The sequence below is a fragment of the Chamaea fasciata genome, unplaced genomic scaffold (assembly GCF_029207755.1).
Source record: "Chamaea fasciata isolate MVZ Bird 193981 ecotype frontalis unplaced genomic scaffold, bChaFas1.0.hap1 SCAF_43, whole genome shotgun sequence".
Taxonomy (NCBI): Eukaryota; Metazoa; Chordata; class Aves; order Passeriformes; family Sylviidae; genus Chamaea; species Chamaea fasciata.
Genome location: NW_027094128.1, coordinates 853,910 through 869,820, shown reverse-complemented (window position 1 = coordinate 869,820; position 15,911 = coordinate 853,910). Strand labels below are relative to the sequence as shown.

The following is a 15,911-nucleotide window of genomic DNA, read 5'->3' as shown; positions in this document are numbered from 1 at the left end:
CCCTGTCTTAATTCTTCAGTGTTGTTAAATGAAGTGCCCCTCTCCATTCTGTGAAGATAGAGTGATTTACAGCAGCTGAAAATCAGGGGATTGTCCAGTAATTGCAGCTTTTTTCAGTAAAGTAGTAGTACTGGATTCATTAACAGTGTTTGGATTCATTAACAATTAAAGTTTATTTCACTGAACAACAAGTACAAAGCTGGGTCAAGCTCCCTTGTTAGGCTTTGACACTTCCTTCAGGAAGACTACAATTCAACCCAGGGTTTCATTTTCTGTTTGGCTGCTTGTAAAATAGAAGGCATCTTGGAAATGATACTTCTATTTAGGGCTCTTACTATGGACCTTACAGGCACTGTAAATGTGGAGTGGCTTTGTCTTAAACAGCCTAATCCTGCCCATTCCACAGAACAGACATTTGGAGTACAGCGACGATGGGAGCATGAAAACGCAGCATTAACAACTTCTTCATTGCAAAGAGTAAGCACAATCCAAGTCTGGCTATTTCCTTGGTAAGACCATAAGAAATGAGGCAGGGAAAGTGAATGTTTTGGGCTTGCAACCCATTTTCCTTGAGCTGGGACATCTGCTGATTGCAAGGGGTTTCAGTTTGGAACTGAAGGCATGCTATTTACACCGCTGCCATTAGACAGATTCTATCTGACACCCTACTTCAAAATTAAAACAGCAGGCAAGTGGGTAAATAGGAGCAAAAATTGAAATTTTCAGTACTTGCTCACACCTTATTTTCAGATATTCTCCAAAATAGGGAGCAGCACCAGTGAAAAGCACGTTTGCATCAACAGGGCCTGGATGGACTATCCCAGGTGATACAACCACTAACCCACAGATGACGTGAGAGGTTTCACAGCACAGTGTTTAAAATTCAAGCAGCAGAAGCCCTTCCACCAGAATTTCACCCTGCTTTGGGAACAGACCTTCTGTCTGTATCATTAATTTCTTTGTTTTCCAATTGAGTTGCCGTGCAGCAAGTATTGCAGCATCACTAAAGAAACAGAGCTGGAGCACAAAGCAGCTCAGCTGAGTGAACTTGCAGCTCAAACCATCAGAAACACCAAGAACAAAAAAGGCTGGGCCAGCTTTCTCAGCAGCCTGGTTGTGGCACTCAGACCTGAAATTACTCACTGCAAGTGTTCTCTCTAGGGTCTGACAGGACTGACATATATTGGAATATATATAACAAAATGATAAGGCAGCTTCAAAGAGTGACTCACAGAAAACCGGTGCTGGAGCACTCAGAATTCATAAGGGACTTTAACCACAGTCACAACCCTCAGTTGTTTGGTTTGCCTCCTTTATTCCTTTACTCTTGGGCTTTTCTTCCAGCTTTCTATCAACTGTGATATAAAACCATACTAATTAATCCAAATAAGCACATGTGCTATGTATTTCTTTCAAGATGGGATAACTACATACTCATCATTCCTGAAAACAAGCCCACAGTAACCAAAACCGGTCAAAGCAACACTGTTGTTATAAATTATAGCCCACAGCCATGGGTGTTCCTTGATGGAAGAAGAAGAAATATCAACCCAACCTCCTGGTCTGCTATGAGAACACTTGTTATAAATCATGTTTTTCCAGTGTTCTATTTCAACTGCATAGATCAGTATCCAATAGAGAGCTCCTTAAGTCACAGACAAACCCACAAAAACTGCTTAAGACCAACATTCCACAAAAACATGACAAAAAAATTCAAAGCAACCTTAGAGTAGAGAAAATGCGGATTTAATAGGAGCTTAACATTAAGAATCCCATCCTCAAAATAATGCAAATTGATTTTAAAGTGGATTTAGGTTTTTAAATGTTAAGAGCATAAAATTGAAGAATTAATTGAATTTACTGTCGGTTCAACATTGCTAATGTAAATGATAGATAACTGTATCGGGTCATTCTTGACTAAATGAAGCGCTATCTACCATTATTACATGACTAAAGGCTTTAAAAAACTCTGTTGTTAAATGCAATCAACTTTAAATTAAACTATGTGCATTCAGTCAGTGTCTTAAGCAATGATGAGGCAGAGATGCCTTAAGGTGGTAGTAGGGATTTAGACCTCCACAACTTCCGATGTAAAATTTAAATAAGTTAGAATTTGAAAAAGCAAATTAACCTGTACTGCATTTTGCCCACAAAGCTCTTCCTTCCATTTTGATTTACCACTGGTCTCCACTCATTAGATCAAAGCTCACAAAGTATTTTTGAGACCAACCAGCACTTTCAGCCCAATTGAAAAGTCACTGAAGGCAATGAAAATTACTTCTGTCAGCTTCAGTAAGGCCTTCCACAATCTCAGTACTCAGTAGCTACAAGGAGTAGGACTGAGAGGGTCTGACCAACTTTGCTGAGGATATCACTTGGCAATCAAACATCATTGGAAAAAATCAGAGATTATTATTTATATTGCTTCAGCACAGCCACTGCTGTTCTGAGATTACCTGCAGCACAATGGAAAAAGCAAAAAAAAGGATGTGAAAATACATATACCGACACCTGACTTATACACATCAGTATTCACAAATTAAAAGAGCCTGTGATGACTTCTCCAAACTGTCACTGGGGAATGACAAGCAACAGTCATTTCAGCCAAACTGGTACTCACATATCCTCTTGGCTGTGGGAACTCTGGGTCACACCCATTTCTTTTACCATTTTTTCCTGCAATGTAACTGAAAGTGACATTGACATTTGTGCCTTGGAAAAGTTACTGTTATCCTCCTTGTTGACAGGATTATTCTACTGCCTGATGTTTTGTTTATTTTCTAAGCAATTGCCAAGAATACTGTCTGTGCCTGTCATCAGTCTACATGTTGACTGGTATCTACGCATCACACTGGAAGATCAGAATCCTTAAAAGACACTTTCCTTCTCAACTCTTGAAAAGACATTCACAACACCTCCAGTAGAATCTGAAGATGCCAGCTATTAGGAGACAGAATTGACCACAATTTAGTCAAAGTGCACCATCACACCTCCTACTAAGAAGATTTTAAGAACTGGAAGGTCTGTTCTTGTGGGAAATCCGTGGCGGGAGAAATGTGGCACTCAATATGAGTGATCGGCAAATCTCGTTTATTGATAATTCATACAATGCTTTTATAATAACACTAATAAGCTCATGCATATTTCAAAAGTTAAGCTCAGGATTGGTGCTCAGACTAAAAGTCAGCTACGCCTCTTTCTACATTTCTTTGTGGTTACATAGTTTGAGTAAGTTTTTGTTTTACCGTGCTTCTCCCTCATATCTTTCAGCTACAAGGTCTTGTTATCGTATCCCAGCTGTGCTCAAGGACATGCGAAGCTTGCTGCCTTGCTGGTTCTCATGAGAGTGCCTGTGTGCTCAGCAAAGCTCCCTCATGTCTACGTGACCTTTTGCAGCTAGCCAGTTATCAATCACACTCTCCAGACAGAAACTTTCTCCCTCAGAAATGCCCACGATGAAGGAGAAAGGCATGCATGGCATTGTGTTTGTTTCCAGCTGTCATCACTGCGTAGCCCTAATCTTGGCATTCAGGTGGCCTGAGACGCTCTGAAGATGGTGTATTTAAACGATTATAATGCAACAGCATTGTTTTCAGTCTTATTCTCATAACTGAAGTCTCCTTTATGTGTTACTGCACACTGGCTTACTTGAGACAAGCAACCAGGTTATCTGGGTGGGTTGGTTTTGTTTTTGGCTTGTTTGGTTTGGTTTTTTTTGTCAGAACCTTAAACTGTAGGTCTCTGGCAAGTCTTGTTCCGTTCTGCAAGCAAAACATGCTTTGTGCAAAAAAAAATAGGAGCAGGAGTCTGCCAGCTCCAGCTAGGAAGTAGTGAGCCTGGGTTCAGGGAAGTATTGGATCTCTTGGTTCATTTTAGGAGATAATGTCAAATCATTGTGGGGAAGGGTTAATCTAAAGAGTTACTAAACAAAGCAAGGCCTGACACACTTGCATCTATTACAAACAGGAATGACAGCACTGAGTTTGGTGGGTCTGTTTATCAGAAGGTTACTAATAAGGTTGAGACATCAGTCAATCTTGCATGGACTGCTGGCAGTAACAACACACGTTTTGGTATTGCTGGAAAGTACCAAATGGATGAGAAGACTTCCGTTGTGGTAAGAATTTTGTTACAGAAATGAGTATTTCAAGCTCCCCTAAATACTGAAAATTTGTAATGAAGCAGTTGCTTGAACTAGTTACTGAGGAAGTATGGTAGATTGCGAACTGTGGCTTCTGTTGTGGTACAAATTTAAACTGGGACCTCACACATCGTACTTGTGAACTTATGGAGGAAAAGAAATCTTAAATATAATTTTGTCCATAGTGAAATAGTCTGACTAGTGTGCTTGGAATAGCATGCTACTGTGCTGAAAAATGTCTTTTAAAAGACAATGAAAGTGTCCTTTTAATTCTTAAATCCATAATGTAAAACCATATTATAATTACAATGGTGGAAGTTTACCTGAGCTTACAGCCTTCTCCTAACAGTAAGTTAACCATTGAAAGTTAGCTGACGTGTGTGTTTTAAGACCAAGAACTGAAGTAGCAAGCATTTATGTTTCAAAACAACAATTAGTTCCAGGACCACTGAACCAAAATTGAAAATGAGAAATACTGTTGTTAAGAGCTCAAAACTTAGTAATGCAAAAAGGGGATTGCATATTCATGTATTTCTTGCTCATTAGAAGAAAAAAGAAAATCACTCCTGAGTGATGTGAACAAGACAGGCTCTGAGGGACTGCAGTAAGTAGCTCTTTAAAAGATATAAAGACATAATAGACGAGGCAGTGAAAAACAGCATGGCATTCTCTGAAGGCAGAATTCGCACCATTTGCTTAAGCTGAAAACTCCTGAGAAAAGGAAAAGATTGGAACATGCTTCTAAGAGAGGTTGGTCTCCAAGTAGCTCAAGAGTGTTAATGCATAGGCCACCTTCTCAGGGGACTGAGATTCTTCTGTATGAATACTTACACAGTTTATAAATACTGTGATTTTTTTTTTATAGGCTAAAGTGAACAATGCCAGCCTCATTGGAATTGGTTACACTCATGCCCTTCGACCTGGTACGCAGTTCTCACTGGTAGCAGCAAATGGTGTTAAGTACTACACTACGGTATAATTCACTGTCATCTTAAGAACAGACTAGATGAACAAAGGAGCTAGAAGTCTACGCAGACTCAGAGAACTAAAGGATGTCTGTGTATGCAAGTTCCTGTGGCAACTAAGCCACATTAGTGAGGTCAAGGACCTGAGGAAGAGCACTGTACTGGGATGTCAGTGCATGATGGTTCTCGTGACTTGCTTTTGTAGGTGTAAAGCTGACCCTCTCAGGCTTGATTGATGGCAAGAATTTCAGTGCTGGAGGTCACAAAATTGGGCTGGGATTTGAGCTGGAAGCCTAACACAGCTTTAAGTAAAACAACTGGTGGTGCTCTGGAAGATGAAGGAAAAGTGTACCCGGTGCATTTCAGCCTTAATATTACTCGGAAATTTGAAGAAGTGTGAACTTTCTACTCTGCCCAAGAATGACTTTAACCCAATGCTGAAGTCCAGAGTGTGCCAGCACAACAAAGGAAGACACTTGAAGGCATGCATGGAAGTTGTGATGTTTGTGCCACATTTCAGTTTCCTGTATTTTAAATCTGTTCAAAAAAAAACAAAAGAAAATCCAACCTCTCCCTATTATTGTATTGCATTTTGCATGTCCTATACTTCACAGCCTTTTATAAAAGGAGGTCTCTGTGTTGTAGTGGAAATTTGGGGTTAGAACAGAATGAAATAAATTGGTCACAGTCAGAACACAAGGTTGGTGTGTGTTGACTCTCACCAAGGTTCCATCCAGCTGGGTTTTTTGGTCTTTTTTTCATCTTTTCATGCAACTTTAAGCATGGTTAATAGATAATCTGCAAATGCTTTGTTACACGATACCTGTACACTGAAGATTTCCTTCTTTGGTTTCCAGGCTAACATTCTTACACCTCTCACGTTTTAGAGACCTGCACAGTGAAAGCAGTTTTTTCCATTATAGTGTTATTGAGCGAATCAAAAAGAGCAAACCAAAAGTTTACATGTTTTAGATAATTTCGTTCCCATACAGGAAACAAGTATTAGGTAAGTACAACCATTACACTTAAAGAAAAAAAGTGCAAATCAGCAAAGTTAAGCAATTAAGTTCACAGTTCATTAGGAAGGTGACATCTACCAGTGACTGGGTATACCTTGTCCATTGTTCATTAGAAAGCCTAAAATGCAGCAAAACAGCCACAGGCGATGCCCAAGGGAAGACGTATCAGGACAGAGATCTGCTGTCTTAAGGCACAATTAAGAACATTCTCCAAGCAGTTAGAACAGGCATTCCCTAATGTATCTTTGTGAAAGTGTCTGAGAAGTGGATACTAAAAGCTAAGCCATATGTATCACATAAGCAGTTGGTGACAGTAGAAGGCAGCTGATATTCCCTTCTCAGAGGCAGCAGCTTTTCACAGTTGGCTTCCCAAAGCAGCATGGCTTCAGAGGCAACCAGAGTGATTCTACATCTGGGTTTGTTCTGGATTGTTTGTTTCTTCTACCTGAAGCTGCAGCCAGCTCCAGTCTAGAGGCAAAAGAATAAATGAAATTCAACACCAGGCTACAGTTGAGCTTTTTCTAAAATAAAGGTAAAGTGTGTTAAGAGGTATAAAAAATTTACTGGGAACAAATTGGTCAATTTCATGATGAGCCACGTGACTGCTGTCAAGGAAACAACCTACTTGCACTCTCCAGTATTTTACTCTCTCTTCAATATTCTGCATTGTTAAATTAAGGATCCCTGACACCCGCTCATCCCAAATTTGTGTGCAGTTTTGCAGTAGTTTTGTACAACAGCCAAGTGCTTTGCCCCATCCTTTACTGTTTAGCGCAGCAAGTTCCCAGCATGTGGCTCCCAGTTTTGGCAAGCAGAATATGTCAGGCGCAGATTATGAGGGAACCGGTGCTTCCTATCTCTGTGCATCTCCTACTCTCCCCCCTGGCCATGAGTAAAATGCAGATTTCATTTAGCTGTGTTAGTGGTGGCAAAGTTGCACATTCAGAACTTCGAAGCCAGGCACTTCCTTAGTCCATTTACAGAAGAGTGAATACATTACCAAGAAACTCTGCTCTTGATCCTTCATTGTGTCATGCATCACATTTTCTAGTTGGCTACAAAGTTCCCGAGATTCCAGCAGCAGCTCCTCACTGAAAGGGGCAATTATTACACTATTAATTTCTGTGGCAGTTTAAAGAGATGCTGCCTCTATCATTAAGAAATACTTCTGGCAGATACGCTGCAGAACACTGAAGTTAGTCAGGACATAGGCTTGTAATTCATACTGCAACTTGAAAAGTTGGTGGCAGCCCCTGATTTACCAAACGGGGGAAAGGAAATGTATTCCAAGATGGAATTGGGTTCTTATTAGGTGGAAACACTGCTGCTAGAGGAAAAGCTGAGAAGCCTATAAACTTAAGGATGGGGCAACAGGCAAAAAAACAAACCAAGGTCTTTCATTCCAAGTGGTAACCCAGTTCAATTAAGCAAGCCGGAACTACGCATGCAGCAGTCTCAATGACACAGCTCAGCTACTGTGACCTTACATGACAATACTTCATCAGTTCTTGCTGGCAGTGTACTTCCAAGTGAGCCCAACCATCTCAGATTAAAGGAAGAAAACCAAAAAACCACTTTTGTTACTGAGGCTGGGGGAAGTGAAGCCATGCATGATACCCAATTTTCATACGGAAGATCTGAAAGCCCCAGCAAGTCTTAACTACCAAGTAAACTAAGGCTGCTGACAATGCAAGCTGAACACAAAGCGTAAAATATGAGAAACCCTGTGTGCCATTATTGCACAAAGCAGGAAGCCTAGCTTTGTAGTGGTGGCATTAGCAGCCGAAGAACTCCAGACTTTGCCTCACCTTTTTCTTACAGATTCTGATAAATTGAATGTTCCAGAAGGGACTTGCAGCAGCAGTTGACCTGAGCTACCAAGACGGGATGTGTTCATGCTCTCTGGACTGCCAGTAACAGGACCACGCACTTTACTCTGAAGAAAACACAGAATATTCAGAGTGTAATTGTTCCCACTAGTTTTCAGCAGCCGGGAATATGAGACAACCTGGAACTTGGCTTTCATACTGATTCAAAAGAAAGAAAAGAACCATAGGATACACTCAATTTTCTATTGTTTCAGTAGCCTGTGCTACAAACCATATTCTCAGGTTAAAGGGGAGTTCTTATTTTACTTACACAAGCAATTTTCAGCAAGTTCCACAGTTCCTTCTGTCGTTTCTCCTGAAGCCTAACAACTGTTTCCTCATCTTCACTCATCAGATTCATCACTTTCTCCACTCTGGGGAACAATTCCAATGCCTTCTGTTTTCAAACTACAGTTTTACTATTAAAAAAATAAAAACTAATCAGATCACACATGGGCCACTGCAGTAGGAGAACAGTTCTGAAGTTAATTATTTTCTGTTAACACTGCAAGATCTCAAGAGTCATATGCAATGAGTTTTAAACTTTCTCTTGCTGGAAGAGAAAATACCTTCTCTCAACTCTGAATAAAATGTACAAAGCTCACCTGAGCTGAGCATAAATGACTCAAACTTTTTTTTCAGAGGTCTGGATTGCCTGTAGAAGCAGTCGTACTATTTCCTGGCTGTCACCGCCTGTCCTCTGATCCGGAATGAGAGCCAATATTACACAGAAAGGTCGGTTTATAGGACAGAGTGAGAAGATTCTTAGCGGCTCATTTCCACTACTGCTTTAATCCTGAAACAGCCAAAGTTCAGGATATGCGAGTTTGAGTGGGATGAATTACACTGAATTTTAGCCACCTTCTTCAAAATTTAAAGAACTTGAAAAGGAGAGTTGGGACTGTATCAAAGGAACAGTTGTGTCTTTCATCCTTTCTACCCAGAAAGGTTGTTTGTTGCTTATGGCAACAGCCTGCTCTGAGAAGAGCTCCAGAGGAGTTTCGAGAACAGCTCACAAAGCACCAAGAAAGGAAGGCTGGCCTAGTGTGAAACTGACTCCCTGACTTCCCTCTCGAGAAAAGGCAATCCAGGAGAGCCCATGTGCTGCTAGTGTCTGGGCAGGCCTAGAAGTCAGCTAGTTTTCTCAATGATCGTTACTACACCTCCAAAGTTACACACAAAGCAAGCTGACCTTGAGCTAAAGCGTCTTTTACCTCTTGGCTTCTCTCTGAGTCTTCGGTACAGCTCTCTGGCTTGTTCTTCTCTAGAAGAAAAAAGCAGGAAAGAAAAGGATTTCCAAAGAACCAAAACATGGAACAAATAGTTTGAGAACTCAAATCTTTTCTATACCTGTCTGCCATTTCAGAACAATGACAGATGAGTCAAAAAACATCTTTAGTGTTAAAGTGCTCCCAGTCCCCCACAATTTGGGTGGAAGAAACAGCCCTTTCACTGTCCTCTAGTGAGTAAGCTTAGCCAGAAACACTCCTGCATCTGAAGCTCAAGGTAGTTCAACTCACAAATCCTCCAGTGTTCCTCCTTGTTTACGACCTAGCGGGCTTCTCTGCAGGTCCACGATGTCTGTCTGCAGGGCCATCATCCTCTTCACTACCTGCTCCACATCATCTTCCTGAAAGCAGGGTAGAACATAAGCAACACAACAGTCTCATACCTAGAGACACTACCACTCACACTCACATTGGTTCTTCCTTTCTCATTCTTATTTCTAAACAAACCAACAAGATGCAAACAGCAGCCTTGGCCAAAGACAAACGAGTCGTTTCAATTCAAGGAAATTCCAAGACGTTTCTGGGGCTTCGCCAAGATCTCCCGTTTCCCCCTAAGCCTTACAACAGAATGAGCTTCATGTAGTACTAATAATGGACAAAAATTGTGCCACACAAACCAAGGCAATGTGAAATCTGACATCAGGGCAGATACAAGGGGCTTCTATTTAAGGCAGGGACAATGAAGCTAAAGGGGGAGGAGGGGAGAGATAACAAAAACAAACCTCTTTATGACTAGCAGTTAGATTTAGAAACATACCCACCCACAAAGTTCCACAGCTTGCTCCATCTCTTTCCAGGCAAACAGCAGCTTCTCAGAAGCTACAGGAATCAAAGAAGGGTGACTGGCTTTCTCAGGTTCACAGAGAAGGAGGCAGGTGTTTTTGTGAGGAGAAGAGTCATGAAAAGACCCGTTTGCCAGATGCTATACTCACTAACTCCAAACTCAATCTGCTCTTTATACTTTTCCAGGTCAATTTGGATGCTTGTTTTAAAGAAGTCCAGCTTTGCTTCCAGCTGCTGAGAAAGGGAGGCCATAGAATTCTTCATCTTCCAGAGGGCACTATTGTAACGCAACAGATTCATCCTGCAAGGACAAGAAGGTCCTATTAGCCTCTGAAAGTAGAAATCCACCAGGCTTTCATTTACATCCAAAACAGATACTTGAGATAGCGCTGAGGACAAATGCAGTTGTGCCAAAGGGCTAACTCTCCACTTTTCATGAATTGCATACAGCTCCAATCACGGGCTTCCCCATTCCAACAGGGTCCCATTTCTGTCTTCCCTTCCACCAGCGCACAAAGACAGAGATAAGTATTGTGGAGAAACGGCCACCGTACATGGCTGCTCGCTGCCCCTGCTGAAGCCGATTACAGTCCTCTTTCAGCATCCGCATCGTCTGCCAGATCTGACCCCACACTTCCCGCAACTGGAAAAAGTGGAGATTCTTCTTTGGATCCTGAACTGAAAACAGAGGAGGTGGGAGAAAGGGAAATGTACATATCAGCGTGAAGCAGGAATACTGTGTTATCACAAACCAGACCAAAACATTGCTCCTTTGAGGGGCATGTTACTGCCTGCAAAGCCTAGAGCTGGATAACCCCTGTGCAGCTCCCCTAGCATGTCAAAATCAAACACCTCCCTTTTTTAGTTATTCTGATAAACTGAATGAATGACAGTCCATTTTACTGCTTCTTCAGTCCCAATACGCAAAAGCTCCCTCTACTCTTTGTGCATGATACAGACCACAAAACACAGACGCCCCTCTCAACACTGACCCCGCCCCGCCCTTCATATTCATGCCAGAGGAGTCCTTACGGATGCAGCCAACACTTTCTGGATGAGGACGCAAGGCCACCTGAGCCTCAGGAAACTTTCTTGTTATCAAAGAGGAAGAGAAGGTCTGTGTCTGCTGCTGCAGTATCATTCCCCTGCACAAGACAAAAGACCCAACCAGGTTTTCTTGGGAAGAGCAAGCCTTGGCAACACCACAAACAGAAGAGTCCTCCTCAAACAAACACAGAGCACCAAAGGCAACAGTGGCTGTTAGGTCTGTGAGGTTACCATGACAAAAGCATGCCACAACAGCAGGGAGTGCTGTGATCCCAAAGCGAGTGCAGTGACTTCTGATTCACTCAAACTTAAGAAAGGGAATACCGAGACTCACCTTGCCATCAGCTGTATGTTTAGTGACCAACTTCTGAGAAAACAATTCAAGTCCTGCTTCCTGCACTAGTTCCTGGTCCTGTTCTGGAATTCCTGTATCTGACTGAATCCTGGCCTTCACACTCTGCAGAGTCTCTTCCTCTGTCACAGGGTAGGTGTGCACAGTTCCCGTAACCATGTTCAAAGCGTGAAGCACCTACCAGAAGAGTAGCATGGCATGAGAAAGGCTGAAGATACATTGGTCATCTTAGAGCAGAGATTGAGGGACCGAAAAAATGACCACCAAGAAACTCTTCAAAGCACTTGGCAGAATCAAGAAGTCACTTTACAGCTACTTCCTAACATTATGGCAAAGTTCTTGTCCTCCATCAAGTGGAAGAGAGGCCACATGGCAGTTAAATACCTGTAGAATCCTCTATCAGAATATGGAACCAAGCATGCACAGAAGCTATTCGCTACTCCCAACAAGCTCAGGGAGTATTTGTCCTCAAAGAAGCAAGAGGAAAGCACCTGTCACTAACGATCAGGAGACAGTTCTATGAGTTTCTGCCTCACTCTTCCTCCTAAGTCCAGGATTCAGAGGCTCAGGAAACTGCTCTCTGGAAAACTTTTTAGGCTAATACAGACATATTGCTTACCTTCAAGTTCAAAATGTCATCCAATGCTTTGAAACACCCATTGGGTCCATAGGTAGGATCTGTACCTCTCTGACGTGGGTGCCACATTACCATGAGTTGCGGCCATTTCTCCAGCCTCCCAGACAAAACACTGAACAACAAAAACCAGATCAGAAAAGGTAAAAGTGCATTGGCAGTAACGATACGGCCTGTTCTGTGTGGGAGGACTGACAAAACTGCCCCCCTCCTTCTCCCTCCAGCACTCCACCTCTCCCCATCACAAACGCAGTGTTTAGAAGGCAGAAACCAAGACTACACAAGTCTGACAAGTGACAGTAGTACTGCCTGTGTCACGCACTCAATGTATTCACAGATTAACACAGTAAGGCATATAACACAAACTTGGTCCTTTTGCAGAAGAATCAGTTTATCTCAGCACAGCAATTTTTAGTACTCACCTGTTTAGATTGTTGGGGCAGGGCAAACTGCTAGAAAACTTGACTTCTCCGGATAAGTCTTCTGAAACAACAATATCCAGCTCACTCTTCTGATGCACTTTTGTATGCCTAATGTAAGCGAGTACAATGGTGAAAAAATTGCCCGCCTTTCCCAGCCTGCATGCTAGTAGGCTCTTGAAAGCTACTCTTGACATATAATACAGATGCCACTTTGGTTTCTGTTACCTGCCCTGCGGGAGTCAGCCCTTATCACATAGAGCAAGGATCAGGAATGCTGAACTTGCTCAGGTGAGTCAAGCCCCCGTGAAAGGGGTCACTTTCCAAAAGGGCAAGAAACATGGGGATATTATCCTCAGAATCAAGGGACCACACTTCTGCTTCCTGTAAACAGGAAAGTCACATCATGCCCACTTACCACCCAGCCACGGTTCACTCACCATTGCACTGGCTGCCAGTTGGGTAGGAATGGTCGGAAGCCTGTAATGCACTCAAAGGAAGCATGCCAAAGCTCCAGGAATCCACTGTCACCCTATACTTCTGCTGTTCCAGCAGCTCTGGGGCCTGATACAGTTTACACGCATGAGACAAAGCCAGATGGCTTTGGCCAGAAAGCTCTCAGCTTTCTCTGTCCCTTAACATCTCATTAACATTTGTACAAATAATTAAAGACATTACTGAACACTGCCTCTCACGTGCTTTAAGACCCTCCTGGAGTGAGTAGCATAGGTTACTGGCACTCCTGCTTATTTATAACAGATGCAGGTAGCACAAAAGCCAGTCTCAGCAAAACCCAGTGTCAGCAAAAAAGCAGTCACCTTTGCTAGCTTCAGCACCACAAATGCACCCCATACCGTGCAAGTACCTAATCCCAGCCCAAAGCTTGGTAACAGTTAATTCTATCCCACTAGAAAGCAGTAGCTGCTCTTCTAGCTGAATTCCTTTCTTACCAAGTACTGCAGAGTCCCAACAAAGGATGTGCACAGGCTCCCCTGATCCAACTCCTTAGCATAACCAAGGTCAATGATTTTGTGTATTAACTGAAACACACAACAGAGAATAAGAATGCCAGACTGAAGTCCTGTTAAAAGCACATCATACAGCAGAAAGAAAAGGTCTGGCTCTTCAAAGCTATGCAGGAAAGGTGCCAGTGAAGAGATAGAAGCAGAAATGGGAGGCTACTGTAGATTTCTAAAACCACAATGAATTTGAAGGTGTTGTAGCACACTTAGCAGTTACGCCTCTAGCTCCTTCCGATCTTTGGTCAATCAGGACAGTCTGCTTCTTTCCTTAATAGTTGAAAGTCAAAATGTCAGGTGTTAACAGACGTCTAATACAACGTCTCACCTCAGCTGCACACAGAATACTATGTGACAGTGACCTGAGACGGGTGTTATCCTGGGCTGAGCGCTCTTGCAGAGGGACCATGTAACTGCATGAAGCACATGCAGGTTCCTTGTAAGTTTACTTGTCTGTGCAGGTAGAGACGACGGCTTCCTGCTTACCCTTTGCTCTCCTTGCTGCAGCACAATGTTCTCTGGCTTCAAGTCTCTATGGATGATCCTGTTCTCATGAAGGTATCTGAGAGCAGAAGCTGAGACAGAAAAAGCCAGTTGTTAGAGCTAAGTAACAGTACCTAGCATGAGCTCAGTAAGGATTCATCTACTCTATCTAGTAATAAGCATGGCTTTCACATCAGACCTTGTACAATCAAACATACAACGAAACGCTGAGTGTAAGGGGTAAAGTCAGCACCATAGAACTCTGGACACAAATTGAGTTCTCTCTCTGGATGTTCCCTCACATCCTTCCTGTAAACTGTAGTAATGCTGGCTAGCTTCCAGTAGGCAAGAACCTCCCCAGACTCCCAACACTTTTGGGAGATGATCAAGATCATAAAAGGTCAATCTGAAATGGAGTCACTAAGGTCACTACTGTATATTTGGAGAGTGGACTCAGGACTAAAAGGGTTTCCATAGTTCAGACAACTGAAGGTACTGCCACCACTTACCAATGTCAGATAACAAGATAAGAATAGCTTCTTCCCGCAAGCCACAGCAATTCTCCAGCTGGTTCAGGTACTGCAAGTAAGGAACACAGAATGTAGTCTTTCCCTTCTCTATCCCGAATGAACTCCAGAGTTCCACAAATTCTCAGGGATGCAAGAAGTTTCAGCAACAGCAATTAAATTCTCCAGAAGCACAAAACTCTATGGACTGTGACCTGCAGTAGCAGCAATTACAGCTTTGTGCCTTGGTTTGATTGCATGGGAAAGAAGATGAAAGAAGTCACTGTCATCCCGTTTTCATCCTCCTATTTGTTCCATCCCTCTTTGCCTGACACTATCAACTCCAATCTGAGGCCTAAGGTCTGTGTTTTAGCTATGGGCAGATTATAGCAAAGGTCAGAAAAGCCTTAGGATTAGAACTACCATGTGTTATCTCTTCCTATGACAGACAAGAGTTCATCACTTTCAGGAAGGGTACAGCCTACAGATGCACCTACCCTACAATGGTCTTGGCCATACTCAAATACTGTTGCACGTCCCCTACACTTGCCCTCATTCTCTGTGTGCAAACTCCTCACAGTGTCACTTGCACCTAAAAAAATACAAAGCACTTAAGTCTTCAAAAGCTGAACATAATACCAAGGACCAAGCCACCAACACTTGTTGATGCCATGACTAGAAATAGGAAACATCAGGGTATGAAAGCAAAGGTTTGAAGGGAAAACTTCAGTAGAAAACCTAGGATCAGATCAGAAGGTGATCCATTCCTAGGTTACCATCCTAGGGACCCCACCTTGCGGAGGTCTCCACCTTGGCAGTACTCCATGGCCAACAATGGCAAGTCATTTGGTGCGAGCTTCTGCATCTCTTCAGGGACATCGTGGGCAGCCACCACATTGGGATGGTTCAGTCTGTAGAACAAAAATTAGGCAAGTATACATGATGTTCTGAAACTGCTATACACTTTCATGTGCTCGTGGTCACCACGCAAAGCCCAACATGGTCACAAATGCTTTGAGAAATTGAGTTAGTGAATTCTAAAGGTTTCCATCTTTCACGGATCTAGACTCATTTTAACTCCTGGCACTTCATACGGAAGACAGTGTGTTTCTTCAACATGTATGCATTACAGATCTGTCTAGAAGGTACAGCAACGAGCCCTGCACAGGAGTGCAAGGGAGTCTGTTGCTACCGTCCAGAAAAGACCCAAACTGCAATGAGACTGCTGCAGCCGAAAATGTTAATCCAACACCCCAAGGGACTGCCGCAGCACAGACGTTAAGTCAGGCAAAGCGGCGGCTCTAGGTAGCAGCGTTGTTGTAGCGCTGAGGGCACGGCAGACGAGCCAAAGACGGCAGTGTGAGACCCAAGAGTAATAGGAATAGG

The 15,911-nt window shown here is 42.8% G+C and overlaps 1 protein-coding gene across 1 annotated transcript; it reads right to left on the bottom strand.

Annotated features, from left to right (window-relative positions):
* Positions 1–5,166: 5,166 nt before the first annotated feature.
* LOC136303910 (inhibitor of nuclear factor kappa-B kinase subunit beta-like) lies at positions 5,167–15,644 on the bottom strand. The gene is given in 21 exon segments (XM_066207609.1): positions 5,167–6,593; positions 7,126–7,216; positions 7,934–8,061; positions 8,265–8,412; positions 9,208–9,257; positions 9,514–9,623; positions 10,040–10,101; positions 10,215–10,366; positions 10,620–10,743; positions 11,098–11,147; positions 11,149–11,210; positions 11,447–11,641; positions 12,084–12,213; positions 12,521–12,628; positions 12,958–13,015; positions 13,018–13,081; positions 13,468–13,557; positions 14,023–14,111; positions 14,529–14,598; positions 15,319–15,436; positions 15,613–15,644. Coding segments are annotated over 18 exon segments (1,575 nt in total). The 3' UTR covers positions 5,167–6,593; positions 7,126–7,216; positions 7,934–8,061; positions 8,265–8,401.
* Positions 15,645–15,911: the final 267 nt, after the last annotated feature.